Source organism: Hipposideros armiger, unplaced genomic scaffold (genome assembly GCF_001890085.2).
Source record: "Hipposideros armiger isolate ML-2016 unplaced genomic scaffold, ASM189008v1 scaffold_696, whole genome shotgun sequence".
Classification (NCBI taxonomy): domain Eukaryota; kingdom Metazoa; phylum Chordata; class Mammalia; order Chiroptera; family Hipposideridae; genus Hipposideros; species Hipposideros armiger.
Window position 1 is genome coordinate 214,990 of NW_017732046.1, and position 15,776 is coordinate 230,765.

General features: G+C 34.7%; 1 protein-coding gene across 2 annotated transcripts in view; it reads right to left on the reverse strand.

Annotated features, from left to right (window-relative positions):
- The window catches only part of RPAP2 (RNA polymerase II associated protein 2), an 83,070-nt gene that overhangs the window by 62,426 nt on the left and 4,868 nt on the right, over positions 1-15,776 (reverse strand). For both annotated transcript variants that reach the window (XM_019626986.1, XM_019626987.1), the window contains 4 exons: positions 15,277-15,391; positions 13,821-13,919; positions 13,556-13,621; positions 11,544-11,632 (listed from right to left, as the gene is read on the reverse strand). In XM_019626986.1, coding sequence (XP_019482531.1) covers positions 11,544-11,632; positions 13,556-13,621; positions 13,821-13,919; positions 15,277-15,391 — 369 coding nt within the window. The remainder of the gene's footprint in view (positions 1-11,543; positions 11,633-13,555; positions 13,622-13,820; positions 13,920-15,276; positions 15,392-15,776) is intronic.

Here is a 15,776-nt window from a genome sequence, read left to right on the forward strand (position 1 = left end):
TTCGGATTCCACATGCGGGCCAGTGACACTGCCCTCTGCAGCTAAGATGGTGAACAACAGCTCGACCTGGAGCTGGGCTGCCGTGAGTTGCTGGCAATGGCGTAGGCTGCAGTTAAACTGCAGTGGGCTGCCATAAGTTACTGTGAGTGGCTGGCAGTTGGCGTGAGTGGCTGGCAGCCAGCGTGAGCTGCCAAGAGCCGCCATGAGCTGCCGGCAGCCAGTGTGAGCTGCCCAGAGCTGCCATGAGTGGCCGTCCAGTAGCTGGCGACCGATCTGCCTCACCTGGGAAGAGCACAATGATAATACCAACATGGGCCAGTGAAACGACGTCTTCCACAACTAGACTGAAGAACAAAAGGGCAGCAACTTGTCTGTTCCCCTTCCCCGATTCCCCAATGCTGTTCCCCTCCCCAAATTCCCCAATAAAATCTTAAAAAAAAAAAAAGTAACTACATAATGAAAAATAAATGGAGTGATATTTCATGTTCATCGATAGGAAGACTCAATATTGTCAAGATGTCAGTTCTTCTCAACTTGATCTGTAGATTCAATGCAATCCAACCATAATCCCAGCAAATTATTTTGTGGATATTGACAAGTTGATTATAAAGTTTTTATGGAGAGGCAAAGACCCAGAATAGCTAACACAATATTGAAGTAGAACAGAGCTGGAAAACTGACACTATCTGACTTCAAGACTTACTATAAAGCTACAGTAAAGCTACTGGAGAAAAAATAGATAGGAATAGAATAGAGAGCCCCAGAAATAGACCCACATGAATATAGTCAACTCATCTTTCACAAAGGAGCAAAGGCAACACAATGGAGAAAAGACAGTTTTCAACAAATGGTGCTGGAACAAGTGGATATCCATGTGTAAAAAAAAATGAATCTGGACACAGACCTTACACCTTTTACAAAAATTAACTCAAAATGAATCACAGACCTAAATGTAAAATGCAAAAGTATAAAACTCCTAGAAGATAACATAGGAGAAAACCTAGATGGCTTTTTAGATATGGCACCAAAGGCATGATCCATGAAAGAAAGCACTGATACGCTAAACTTCATTAAAATTAAAAATTTCTGCTCTGCAAAAGATACTATCAATAAAAAGACAAGTCACAGAGGAGGAGAAAATATTTGCAAAAGATCTGATAAAGAACTGTTATCCAAATATCAAAGAACTCTTAAAACATTAAGAAAACAAACAACTCAATTAAAAAATGGGCCAAAGAAGACATAAAAAACAAAAAATGAAGATATACAGATGGCAAATAAGCATATGAAAAGATGCTCTAACTGATATGCCATCAAAGATACAAATTAAAACAAAAATGAGATACCACTACATACCTATTAGAATAGCCAAAATCCAGAACACTGATATCAAATGCTTGTGAGGATGTGAGGATGAACTCTCTTTCATTGCTGGTGGATATGCAAAATGGTATTGCGATTTTGGAAGACAGTTTGGTGATTTCTGACAAAACTAAACATACTCTTACCATACAATCCAGAAATCATGCTGCTTGGTATTTATCCAAAGGAGCTGAAAACTTATGTCCAAACAAAAAACCTGCACATGGATGTTTACAGCAGCTCTATTCATAACTGCCAAAATTTGGAAGTAACTAAGATGTCCTTTAGTAGGTGAATGGATAAGTAACTGTGGTACATTCAGACAATGGAATATTATTCAGTGTTAAAAAGAAATGAGGGCCGGCCGAGTGGCTTAGTCAGTTAAGAGCTTGCCCAAGAGTGTGAGCTCTGAGCAACGGGGTCACCAGTTCGATTCCCGCATGGGCCAGTGACACTGCGCCCAGAGCTGAGCTGCTGCTGAGCTGCCAACAGGTGACAGGAGGACTCAGCTGGTGAAAGCATGTGCTCCTTAATAACAAGGCTGCCGGTTTGAATGGTGGGCTATGCCCACCCGCAACTAAAGACTGAACTCAGCACCTTGAGCTGAGCTGCTGCCCGGGTGGCTCAGGGGATAGAGTGTGCGCTCATAACAACAAGGCTGCCAGTTCGACTTCCGCATGTGATGGTGGCTACACCCACTCGAAACTAATTGAACACAGCACCGTGAGCTGAGCAGCGCAACTGGACTTGGAGCTGAGCTTGCTGTGCCCTCCACAACTAAGATTGAAGGACAACAACTTGGCTGTTCCCCTTCCCCAATTCCCCAATAAAATCTAAAAAAAAAAAGAAAAAAGAAATGAGCTAATAAGCCATGTAAAGACATGGAGGAAACTTAAACGCATAATACTAAGAAGCCAATCTGAAAGGCTATATACTGTATGACTCCAACTATATGACATTCTGGAGAAAGTAAACCTATGGAGACAGTAAAAAGATCAGGGGATGGGGAGGTGGGAAATGAATAGGCGGAGCACAGAGGATTTTGAGGGCTATAAAACTGCTCTGCATGGTATTGTAAATGGTGGATATAAGTCATTATACATTTGTCCAAACCAAAAGAATGTACAACACCAAGAGTGAACCCTAATGCAAACCATGGACTTTGGGTGATAATGGTGTGTTGATGTAGGCTTATCAAATGTAACAAATGTAGGGCCAGCCAAGTGGCGCAGTGGTTAAGAGCTGGCTTGGGACGCCAGAGGGCCCCAGTTCGGATCCCACATATGAGGGCCAGTGACACTGCCATCTACAGGTAAGATGCTGAACAACAGCTCAACCTGGAGCTGGGCTGTTGCCGGTGAGGGCATAGGCTGCAGCCACTGCTGCAGTGGGTTGCCATGGGCTACCATGTGTAGCCAGCAGCCAGCGTGAGCGGCCAGCAGCCGCCATGAGCGGCCGTCCAGAAGCCGGCGACTGATCTGCCTCACCCGGGAAGAGCGCAATGATGGTGCCAACTTGGGCCAGGGAAGCAACGTCTTCTACAACTAGACTGAAGAACAAAAAGGACAGTAACTTGTCTGTTCCCCTTCCCCCAATTCCTCAGCGCTGTTCCCATTCCCCAATTTCCAAATAAAAATCTTTAAAAACAAAACAAAACAAAAAAATAATCTTAAAAAAAAATGTAACAAATGTACCATTTTAGTGGGGATGTTGATAATGGGGAGGCTACGATTTGTGTGGGGGTAGGGGACATATGGGAAATCTCTGTACCTTCTTCTCCATTTTGCTGTGAACCTAACATTGCTCTAAGAAGTCAATTAATAGAAAAAAAGTAAATATAAGAAACTAGATGCGCTAAAGAGAAGCTAAGGCACTGAGCATAAATCCCATTTCAAGGGCAAAACAGGGCTGCTGCAACGAAGGCCTTGATAGTATAACAATCTTCAATTAAAAATGTCAAGTTAAATGGACAGACAGAACCAGAAGTCATTTGAGTTATGACATTTAAAGGCTGCCAGTTAAAAATGTCAGTTAAGTATTTTTATATATAATTAAACATCATAGCATTTATCATATAACCAGTCCCTAGATAACCCATTTATCTTTTGTTCAGTCTCAAGTGTAGGAGGCACTGCAGGGAACAGACTCGCTGGGCAATCCTCTCCTTAGCTGTGGGAGGGAGGCACTACTAACTGACCAAGGCATGCTTTCCCATTAAACTCCTCAGTACCACACATCAGGAGGCATACAGGATTTAAGCAATATTTGCCATCCCTACTCTAGAGATTCCCTTGCAGTTCAAAAATTCTCCAAGACTGAAAATAGAAAATTTAGAAGAAAAAGGCAAAATAAGACAAAGGTAGTGAGTTGCCTGGGAGTAAAAATTTAATCTATTTTTTCCCTTCTTCCTTAGGCCCTCTGCCAATTGAGGCATTTCCTTTCCCAATTATCCAAATTATTCTGTTTACCCTACTTCTCCCTACTCACTAAAACTCTAGTCATAGAAGCGATCATGGTTTGGGGTTGCTCAAAGGACACAAACGACAATGCTTGGGTGGTGATTAGCCCTGACTGCTCCTGGGATATTTATAACTCCCATTAAGAGTTTTTTTTGCCTAAATAATATGCTAACGTTTACAATAGAGTGTTTTATTGCCTGGTGATTACTTCCTCCCACTTCCACTTGTAGTTCTATCACTCTTTCAATCCCACATCCCCGCCCAAGTCTTGCTGCCTAAAATTATCAAGGTTCAGTACCACACAGCTGTCTGGCATTTGGTCCTAAATGGGATCTGAGTATCACTGTAGGGAAAAAAGCATGTGTAGTTAGTGATTCTCAATTGGATTCTCACACTAAATGGTTAGCCTACAAATGCACAGTATATTCCATCATTCAACAAATTCTTTCAAAAATAAAATTATGAACTATTATATGTATGGACTATGCTGGCTGGGTATCTTAATACAAAAGACCATACAATTTAGTAGAAGAAAAATGTGTGTTCTAACAGGTTTACAAATATTAACCTTCATAAGAATGATGTAGCTCCTACTGTCATCCCCATATTGCAGATAAAAAGACTGAGTACTAAAATAAGTAATTTGCTAAAAGTCACACAACTTGTAAGTGGTAAAGTCAGGAATCAAACCCAGACAGCATGGCTTATAACAATAACACTGTTGCATCATATAATTCAAGAGAATATGTGGTAAGTACCAGGAGAGACATATGAGTTGCCACAGGAAATTAGAGAAGAAAAACTCCCTGCTGAACCAATGAAGAAAAGTTTCAGATTCAGCTGGGCCTATAAAGATAGATACAGTTTGTATATAAGGGCATTTGAAGCTAATCCTACAGATTTTACTCTTGTGTTTTAATTCCACAAACCTCTTCTTTTTTTCTTTCTTTTTGTATATTTTCCTTTTAGCAAATTTATCCTATCGATTAAACCCTGTCCTTCCATCATACAGCCCCTGCCACTTTCATTGAAAGCCTCCTTTTTAAAAGTCTGCACTCAGAAATAAGTAAATAAATAAATCTGCACTCATCATTTTCAATTCCTTATCTCCTATTCAGTCACCAACCCTCTGCCTCCTGGAATCTGTAGGCATTACTCTACTAAAATGGCTCTTGCTAACATCACCAGTTAGCATAAGACTGCTAAATTTAATGGATATTTTTCAGGATTTTTTTGTTTCCTTTTTAAAGTAGAGGAAAAGAATCAGTATGAAAGGAGAACTTGAAAGAGGAAGAAAATTGGAATAAATCATTAAGCAAAGCTTTGGTGTGAGGAGGACGAAATCAGTAAGATAGAGGGTACTATATCAGCAACGAGAAGGCAGAGAAATGAGAGAGCATATAAAGAAAATAATGTTTAAGGAGGTTCTGTTGGATGCCCTCAAATCATTTCAGTTAAGCAGTAGGTTAAACTATCTACTATGAGTTGGGGGTTGGGTTCAAAGTTTCTCCTCAGAAAAGGTTTGAATGTATCAGATAGTAAAAACAAAGAAAAAAAAAACCATGAGCACACAGTTGAAAGGAGATAAAATGAACTGGTACAGGGCCAAAGGAATGCAAAGAGAGCAGACTTTGGTGCCAAGTACAGGTCTAAATCCCAAATCTATGTACTCACATATGAGCCAAGTATTCTTGGGTGCGTCACTAATCCTTTGAGCCTCAATTCCACCATCAATAAAATGGGTAGCAATACTTCCCCAGGGATGTTGTGAGGACTGAATTAAATAAGACAGCTTGTCTAAAGTGCTAATAGTCTTATTTGAGAACTTCACCCAATAATGTTCAGCAGCCTAGGCATAGACATAAAGGATGACATTTGTAAAGGTGGACATGGTAAATGCTTAAGGAAGAAAGAATCTGGGATTATCTGAGAGGACAATACTGTACACGCTGACTGTTGAGCTCAAGGAAACAAATTTAATGAGGGTCTGCAAACCTAGAAGAATAGAGCCTTGATAGAGACGGGAGGTCAAAATGAGGTCACAAAGCACACTCAGGCGTAATAGCTGTAGATGAGATAGGGGTTGTGGTCACAGACAGAAAGCTCTTATTTCATCAAGATCTTGGAGACAGAATAGTTCCAAATAAGAACAAGGTCCAAAAAAAAAAAAGAGGCCCAAGTATGGCTGAATCTGGGGGTAATCAAAATGTAAACATTCTAAATCATGCATACAATTTAAGAGTTTTATAAATCTCCAAATATACAACTTGGTATTTTTAGAGAAAAACATTAAGAGTTAAAAGAAAATTCAATCTCTAAAGAAGGAAAGGGGAAAATCATAATGTAAGTGCCTACTATATGGTTGGTGGATTTTCAAAAATTGTGATAAAATATATAAAATTTACCATTTTAACCATTTTTAAGTGTACAGTTTAGTGGTGTTAAGTATCTTCACATTGTTCTGCAACTATCATCACCATCCATCTCCAGAACTTTTTTCATCTCCCCACTTTCTGCTAGGTGGTTTTATATATTTCATTTAATCCTCACATAACTTTTTATAGTGGAGAAAAAAGCTCTGAGAGGTTAATTGACTTCCAAAGTCAATACTACTTGTTAGATTTACTAACAAGTAGTAAATCTAGGATTTGAATTTAGGTCTTTCAAAGTCTAAGTTCTTTCTACACAGGCTGCCTCTAACTAAAGCCAGAAAAAGACCCAAAAACCTTGTGAGGGTACTACCTTTGTTTACACTATCTAACAGAAACTCAATATACTTTACAAGCTACTATATTATTCTCCTTTCATTTTCTGACTACAGGTAAGGAAAACTACAGTAAATGCTGTTTCTAGATATTTTATGAATGACCTTAATACTCTCCCTGATTCCCAATTTATAAAATGGAGAATGGTATCTGACACTAAAATAAACTGAATTTAAATTAATTGAGGTATTGGATAAAAAGTTCAATGTAAAACTTTAGTTTGTTTTTTCTATGAGTTGTTTTAGAAAGGAGACACCAAGTTATGTTGCTCTTTCTTTTCTATCCTTTTTTAGATGAAATTTAAAGGTTTTTGTTAAAAGTGTCATTTCTCTTTGCTCTAAGTATCTTCCATTCCTTTCAAAGTGTATGTTGCCTTGCAGATAATTCACAACTTAATTGAGATAGGCTCAATTTAAAAAACAAAAATAGGTAATAATATTAAAGAATACCATCAAGCTTGTTCTTCATATATGTTTTCATATTATTTTCATTAAAGTATAAATTAGATGGATAATTATAACTTTAGCAAAGTAAACCTAAAAGTAGAAACACCATGCCAGAAAACCCTGTGTATCTATGTATGTATGTATGCACATGTGTGTATCACTTAGAATATGTGTACCACAGAGAAACCAACAGAAGCAGCAGGCTACAATTACCCCTGTGAATCTTTCAAATATAATTTGAGACATGTTAAAACTGTTTCAGAAAGTTTTTATTCTGTATACTAAGCAACAGAGGTGGCTATTCAGGAAGAGGTTATAGAAGTTGTTCTGCAGAGGTTTTTTTGGCTTCCGCACCTCTGAGATTACACTATGTTTATTGCCGAGAAGTATGTGTGAAAATCCCCTACTCTGAGCCACATGATGGCGCTTTTAGCTCTGTCAGCATTAACCATTCACCTCAATTTGATCTTTTAAATCATAACTTGCTACTCAACATTTGTCCTTCCTTCTTAGTTTTAACTCCTGATTTTTTAGGTTACAATTCAAGAAACTTCCCTTCTTCAAAGATTTGTCAGAACCTACAGTCAACCAAACAGAATTTATAAATGCAACTATATGACTAAATGAGCACACTGTCTCAGAGGAACAAAACTGTGTGGTCTGTTTCTGGCCACCAAGTGGGTAAAAAATTTCTAACTCACAACACGAGAAGCATCACACTGCGTCATGACTCAGGCCATCTAGGTCAATGTTCTGTCTTTGACAGGGTATAGGAGACATTTTGTGAGAAGCACTGTGGCTCTCCATGATATTAAGGAGATACTCCAGATATTTTTCCATACCTTAATAAAAAACTGAAGGCCTAGAAAACATCTAAGGCCCTTTCTGATTCGAAAGCCGCAAAAGAATTATGAATTTGTCTAAATCTTTCTTAAATCTATTTATACCTTTTTTTTTTAATTTTTACCAATGAGATGGTAGGCTTATTATGGTATAAAACAATATGTTAGAAATTTTAAGAGACACTACAGGTTTTAGTATTTTAGAATCTGGTGAATAGATTTATATTTGCTTTCACAATAATGTAAGAAAGACCAATTGTGTTAAACAATATTCTATTTCAAATGGTGTGTAAAATCATGGTATCCTGCAGATGTCAACTTCAAGTTGCCCTGGGCATAATATAAAGCATTCCTGGTTATCTTTTATAATTTAAAAACTGTGATCCAATCCTTTGTAAGCCTTCATCGTTACAAACTGAAGAGTTCAAATCATTTAAGACAGTAACTTTGACTCTATATTCTTAAATGAGACAGACTTCCCTACAAGGACAAGGTAGTATAAATTTCCCTAGTCTTATGCTGATAATTTTAATCATTTTTATAAATAAGAAATTTCCTTATCTAGGAAACTTTCACTATAATAGCAGTGACTGACTTAGAACTGTAAAAGATAAGAACTAAAGGGAACTAAGAGATTAAATGTAACTTTCTACTTTACAAATGAGGAAACTGAGGATTAATGTTGATAACAGACTTTCCTGGAATAAAACAACAAAATACGTAAGCTAGATCCAATAAGACAGTGCTCTGAAAACTGCAGATCAGGACCACCAATTAAGTGGCTGATTAGCAGCATTTTAAAAAAGTAACAGTACAAAATATCAGAGGCTTTTCATGTAGTGAGGATTAAGCACTGTTCCATAAAACTTTTATTTCAGTTTTACGTATGTGTTGGATCATAATGTAAAATACATTTACTATGTGGTCAAAAATTTTGGAAGTCATTGCAATAGAATATCTAATTCTTTGAGTGGATTTTAATATTTATTCTTATTTTAATATTATGATTATTAAATATTTAATAGTTAATACTAAAATAATCAATATTAATAAAATAACTATGGTTAAAATTATGATGTAATTTTTACGACTCACTTTAAGCTAATAAAAATCTCTGCATTAAGTAGTACTAAATGCCTCCATTTAAGCCATTTTCCCCCTTCAAAAACAAATATATTCTGAATGTCATATATAATATGTGAAAAGGCTTTAAAATATCACATTCCTGTTGAGCTTACATATGCAATAGCTAGACAAGCTTTTTAAAAGAATACTGAATTCTAGAATTCTGATCATTAACACACATTAAAAATATCAAACATTCTCTGTGAAAACACAGTGACCTCTAGTGGCTTCATGAAATACTGACATCTTTGCCAGTAAGAATTGAGAAATTAAGGTAACACTGAAGCATCCAGATATAAAAGGTACTGTTATGGTTATACACTGACAAGAATTATACATAAACAAGGGCTACAGTAACACTATGTACAATGTGACCATTGTATATGATTACTGATTACTCACTGATTACTTCTAATCAAGTGGAATATGATTCAAGAATCCTGGCCTGATTTGGAATCTATCACTAGCTTAAGAAATACACTTCCTCTTTCTGAATTTGATAAAGGGGTTGGATTAAAAGATCTCCAAGGACCCTTTCAGCTCTTTAATTATGATCCTTTCTTCTTTAATTCATTTTATAGATGAAATGTTAGATTAAATTCTGTTCAAAAACATCTGATGACTCCCTAGGATTTGATGATATACCAAATTTAACATGGCCCTTTGTTACCAATTCTACTTCCAACACTCCAACCCATTCCTACAAGTTTTTCTCATCTGTGCTTATAGTTTCTCATTATACAATGTTTTATTTTCACTAACTTACATTACAGATCCTCATTAGAATAAGTACAAATTCTTTTCCCTCATGTGTATTTGTTTTGCCATCCCATTGAGATTTAAATTTAAACTTACAGGTTGGGCTTTATGCTGTGTGCAGCCTGCCAGGTACTAAGCACATACTACATACACACTTTGAATGAAAATTAAATTGATTAGTTTAGGGAAACCAAGGCCATTTTCATCTTTCTTTTTTAGTGAGGAAGGGAAGGGCATATACATAAGGTAGAATTTCAAGAACCACAAATATAAAGTGACAGAGCTTCATGTATTTGGGGAAAAAATGGGCATTTTGAACATAGGATGGTAAGATTTTAGGAAAAGGTTAGAGGGAAGGACTGTTTTAAATTAGCTAAAGAAAGTACCAATAACTATATTTGAAAAAAACAGAGAGGACAGGAAAGGTAGTTTGGTAAATGGTTTTGAAGCAGTTGAAGCAGATCCAAGGGTTGGCTAAATGAGAGGACTAAATTTAAGAAGTAGAGAAGATACCATTGGAAGCAAAGTTAAGAATAACTTAGAGGAACACTGGTTTTAATGTAGGAAATGGAATATGCTGCTGACATAAGGCTAAGGAGCTGATGGGCAGCTCTGGTGAAATATTAAGAAAAGAGAAAAAAAGTGATAGTTTAAAAGGTGCTCTCAGCTTCTCAGTCAACTTGGACAATCCTATTAATACAATCTTTTATCCTCCAAACAAGAAAGTCAGGCTGGTAGAGAAACGATGAACAATTTAGTCTTCATGATGTTTAATTCAAATAACAAAATCCATAGGGTGGTGTGTTTTACATATTCTAAACCACACAGGATTTGGACCATCAGGCAAAGGTGTCTGCCAATAAAGATACTGTCATCAATCAGTACAATTGATGCTAGTTGAACCTATGGGAGTGTCATATTACCCTGTGCCTCTAATAAGACTAAGGGTTTTGTTTTGTTTTGTTTAGACAAAAATCTTTAGTAAACTTGCATCTCATCACATTCATGTCACTGACTGTATTTAGCATAGATCCTAAGTATTTTACTACAAATAACACTGCCTTGTGTTGTTATCATACTATCAAACATGAATTACTTGGGACATTAGCTCACTAATTTAAGTTTTTGGAATTTCTAGACAATGTAGTTTAATTATATAACAATAACTTTTGTTACCTTTTTTATATTATTATGACACTTGCCCCGCAATAATACATTTCCCCTCAAATTCAGCAATTACTAAAATGTTGTGTTTAAACATTTCCCAAGTGGCAAAATCCCAGGACTGTTCTTAAACGTTTTTTTTTTTGCTAAAAATGACTCTCAACTGGGATTCTTTAAATTATAAAATTATACTGATTTTTAATAAAGATTGAATGAATTAGTAACCTGAACTTATTAACCTTAGTACACAGTTTCCTAATGACAAAATGAGTTCAGTTGGATCCCAAGATCCAGTCCAGTGTCTTTTGCAAAAATTTAACATTCTTAATCCAGGACTATTATATTAATACAATTAAAAGAAATAACTGGCATAGGAGGAAATAAAGTTCAAGTTTTATGATTAAAGCTAAAACAACACACAAATAACACTTGTATGCATTAATTTTCTGATTTTAAGTGTAAAATCCTTAATAGCTATGCTTAAAATATAACAATTTTCCCACAATTAAAATGGATACTATGATAACATTCCAAAGAAAACTAGACCTATTCTCTGCATATCTCAAAAAGAAGAAATTTTTAGAACACATGAACAAATGTATACATAATGATTTATATTACCTTTCTTCTTCTCGAACCCATACTGGAGTTGTAGGAATTTGTGCTTCAAAAAACTTAGATGCTTTGTAACAAAAATTGCTGCAAAAACACTGAAAAGAACATTTTAAAACTAGCAAATTATTTATTTCCTTATTGTGAAACGTAATTCAGGTACAGAAGAAGAGTATAAAACATATATATGAAGTTCAAAGAAAAAAATGAAAACTCATGAATCTATCACCCAAGATAAGAAAAAAGGTCTTTGAACGCCTCTATGTGACCCTCCCTGATGGCATCGTTCTCCACATTTCCCAGAGGTAGCTACTATCATAAATTAGGTGTTACTCATTCCCTTGCTTTCCTTTATGTTTTGCTACTTATATACATATCCTTATGAAATCTATCAGTTTTGCCTACCCTTAAAACTTTGCCTAAATGGAATCATATTATATATTCTTGTCTTTTTTTCCATATTGTTTTTGAAATTCATTTATGTAGTTGTAGCTTATTCATTTACACTGTCTATTATATTCCACTGTGTAAGTACACTACCCTTTATTTATTGTTTATGGATAATTAAGTTATCGCTTTTTTTGTTATTGCTACAATGTTACAAGCCTTTTTTTTTTTACAATTTTTAAGATTTAAAAATATTGTGGTACAATACACAAAATTTACCGCCTTAACCATTTTTAACTGCACAGTTCAGTGGCTTAAGTACCTCTCACTGTTGTGCAACCATCACCACCATCCCTCTCCAGAACGCTCTTCACCTTGCAAAACTGAAACTCTACACCCATTAAATAACAACTCATTTCCACCTCTGACAACCACCATTCACTTTCTGTCTCCATGAATTTTAACTACTCTAGTTACCTCATATAAGTGGAATCATATTATTTGTCCTTTTGTGCTGGCTTATTTCATTTAGTATGTCTTTAAATTTCATCCATGCTGTAGTATGTGTCAGAGTTTCTTTCCTTTTAAAGGCTAAATAATATCCCATTCTATGCATATACCATATTTTGTTTATCCAACTAGGAACATTCATAGCAAGAATTTCCTTAGGCTACCAAAGAATAGGAAGGCTTGTTCATAAAGAATGCACAAATTTGACTTTATTAAATAATGCCAGTTTCTCAAAGAAGTTGTACCACTTTTTATTTCACCACAAGTATATAGTTACTAATATTGCCAGATTTTTATAATTTTGCTAATTTGGGGGCTGTGAAAACATAACACAGTGTTTTTATTTGCTATTTTCCTGATTACTGGTAAGATTGAGCACCTTTTCATTTGTTCATTAGTCATTCAAGTTCCCACTATAAAAATTTTCTATTAGGTTGTTTGTTTTTTTCTTATAGATTATATATTTTGGTTATGAATCTGCGGTCAGATATGTGAGAAATATTAACTCCTGATTTGTAGATTATCTCTTCACTCTTGTTTTGGAAACTTATGAGCAAACATTTTAAATTTTAATGTAGAAAAATTTATCAGTTTTTCCCCTACAGTCTATAATTTTTTAACTTATTTCAGAAATTCTCTCTAGTCCAAGTTTATAAAGATATTCTCCCATACTGTCTTTGAAAAGGTTTGTCTTTTACACTTAGGTCCTTAATTAAAATAAAATTGATCTTTAAATGGACACTGAGATAGAGGTCAATTTTCATTTCTTCCACATGAATAATTAATTGTGCCAGTACTATTTATTGAGTAATGCATCCTTTCTCCACTGATCTACAGTACTCCTATTGTCATATACCACATATGTGGTGAGTCTGTGCTTCTCTGTTCTGTTCCATGATTTACTTGCCTGAATTTGTTCCAATATACACTTTTAATTTTCAAATGTTCAAGTATTAATTAAAGCACAAGCAAAGTTTTTTAAACACTTTGTATGAAATATTTATAAATGAAAAACTTTTAATGTGACTATTTTCTAAAAGACAAGATTTTAAAGTTATTTTTAGCATTTCATTTAGCATATATTAAAAATTAACTGCCAGATTGAAAAAAGCCTTTAAACTTACCTTTCTTTCAGTGATATCATAGACTTTATTGGTTTTGGTAGAAATCTTGTATTTCTGTTTTGGTACCTAAAGAAAAGAAAGTAGGCTTACAAAAGAATTCAAGTAATAAAATTGAACTTATGTTACAAAATTAAGTTATCTATATATCATATCTTTGGCTAACCCATGTCATCAGTTCATGACCTCAGTTTCACTTCTTATTCTTTCTACAAAGTATTTTGTTAAATATACACATTAAAAGCCTATACTTAAAAATATTACTTACAATTCCTAGCTTCTTCTGACATATGGGATAACCACAGAGCTTGATAATAGAACGCTCATCCACAACATCGCTGTAGTGAGCAGGCGTGATAAACATCCCCTGTAATGAAATGAAAGGGGCATTACCCCCATATTATTGGAAAAAGCTCATTTATCAGCTCTCTAGGCCCCATACATCTCATCTGAAAACACGTGTATAACAACAGTACCTATCTCATAGGTTTATGTTAGAATCAGAGAAAACAAAAAGAACTTAGAAAAATGCTTGATACTTAGTATTAAAAAAATGTTAGCAATTATTTTAAAAAGAACAAAAAACCAAACAAACTTCTGCCACAGTAGACTATGCATCTTGTACAGTTCACGAAATAATTCTGAGGCAGGAGGAAGAAATGGTGCTTTTCTGATTGCTATACCAAAGCAAAATACTGATAGCATATATTTTTTTTAATTATTATTCAAAAAAACACAAAAAATAATAAGATAGCATTTTACCTATTTTTAAAGCACAGTCTTAAATCACAAAGTACATCAAAGGTGTCATTGTGACTTTTAAAAAAATTTTTGTGTAAAATCTTCTAGCTTCTGAAAAAACTGTACAGGAAAATGGTGAGGTGATAGTTATAAGCTAACACTAAATTTTTCAATTGACATCTTCCTGTTCAAATAATCTCAACTGTTAAGATTTTTGAAGGTTTTCTGTTTTTGCAGGAACTAAAAAACTTTTTATTGACAATGATATAAGGTATTTGTTTCAAATGAAGCATTCCTAGATTGTGTTTATCTTCTTAGAGTCATCATGTAGGCAGATACTGATGCAGTTGCCTATATAAATTTAAATATTGTCATATCTATTATCCTTTTGTTTAGAAAAATCTCTGAGCCACACTAAGAATTATTTTTGCAATAGAAGTTCTGAGTTTTAATTTTCCACTTCTTTTTTCTCTTATAGATTATGATGATATAATAGAACTACCCATTCAAAATTTTAATGTAATAAAGCCGTTAAGGAACAAAAAAATTAATGCAGATTATAATTCTCGTTATATGTTCAATCATAAAAAAAATCTGTATTTCAGGTTTTTAAAATATACAAATTAATGAAATTATATTAAAAAAATAATAATCTTCTGTTACTAAAATAGGACAACATATAGAATATGGAAAATGACACTGGGGTCCTTAGTGCAAATGATGGAAATGAAGTGATATTAGCAGACCGGTTAAAACAATTACAATTAAGGGGTAAAATATGCATGTTATTTTTCATTAGTGCATTTAAAGTCATTATACAAGGAATGCATAATAGATTATTTTAAAATGCATGAATGATATAGCATGTTACCTGCACGTGGTGACTAATTACAGATTAAAAGATTTCAATAATGTAAGTTAGTTTCATGTTGCACAGGTTTAAAGATCTTATACTACAGAAGTAATAATTTGTCAACACATACACACTCCCTTAAGTATTCTTCTGTAATATTCTCTTCTAAAAGCTGTTCAACAATATGTAGAGCTTTTCTCTCAAACTCAGTCTTCTTTCTCACAGTCTCTTCTAGCTCTGCTTTCCTAAAATTAAAAGAGAATTATTTAAAATTTTTAAATTATTCTACTTATAAGTTTTATCATAGCCAATTTTCTGTTTTAAAATACAACACTAACAACTTACTATTTTGCTATTTAAATTTGTGGGGTTTTTGATGCTGTTACTTTTTTTCTTTTCTTTTCTCTTAATGAGGGTGCAGCTCACAGTGGCCCATGCGGAAACTGAACCAGCAACCTTGGTGTTATCAGCGCCACGCTCTAACCAACTGAGCTAACTGGCCACCCCCAATGCTATTACTTTTGATCCAATACTTTTCAAAAAGGAAACAAGCTACTTGTTGCACTGGACACACAGAACATTTGCCATAAAACCTAGATTATTTGATTTCCAGAACTCAGAGCACAAGGA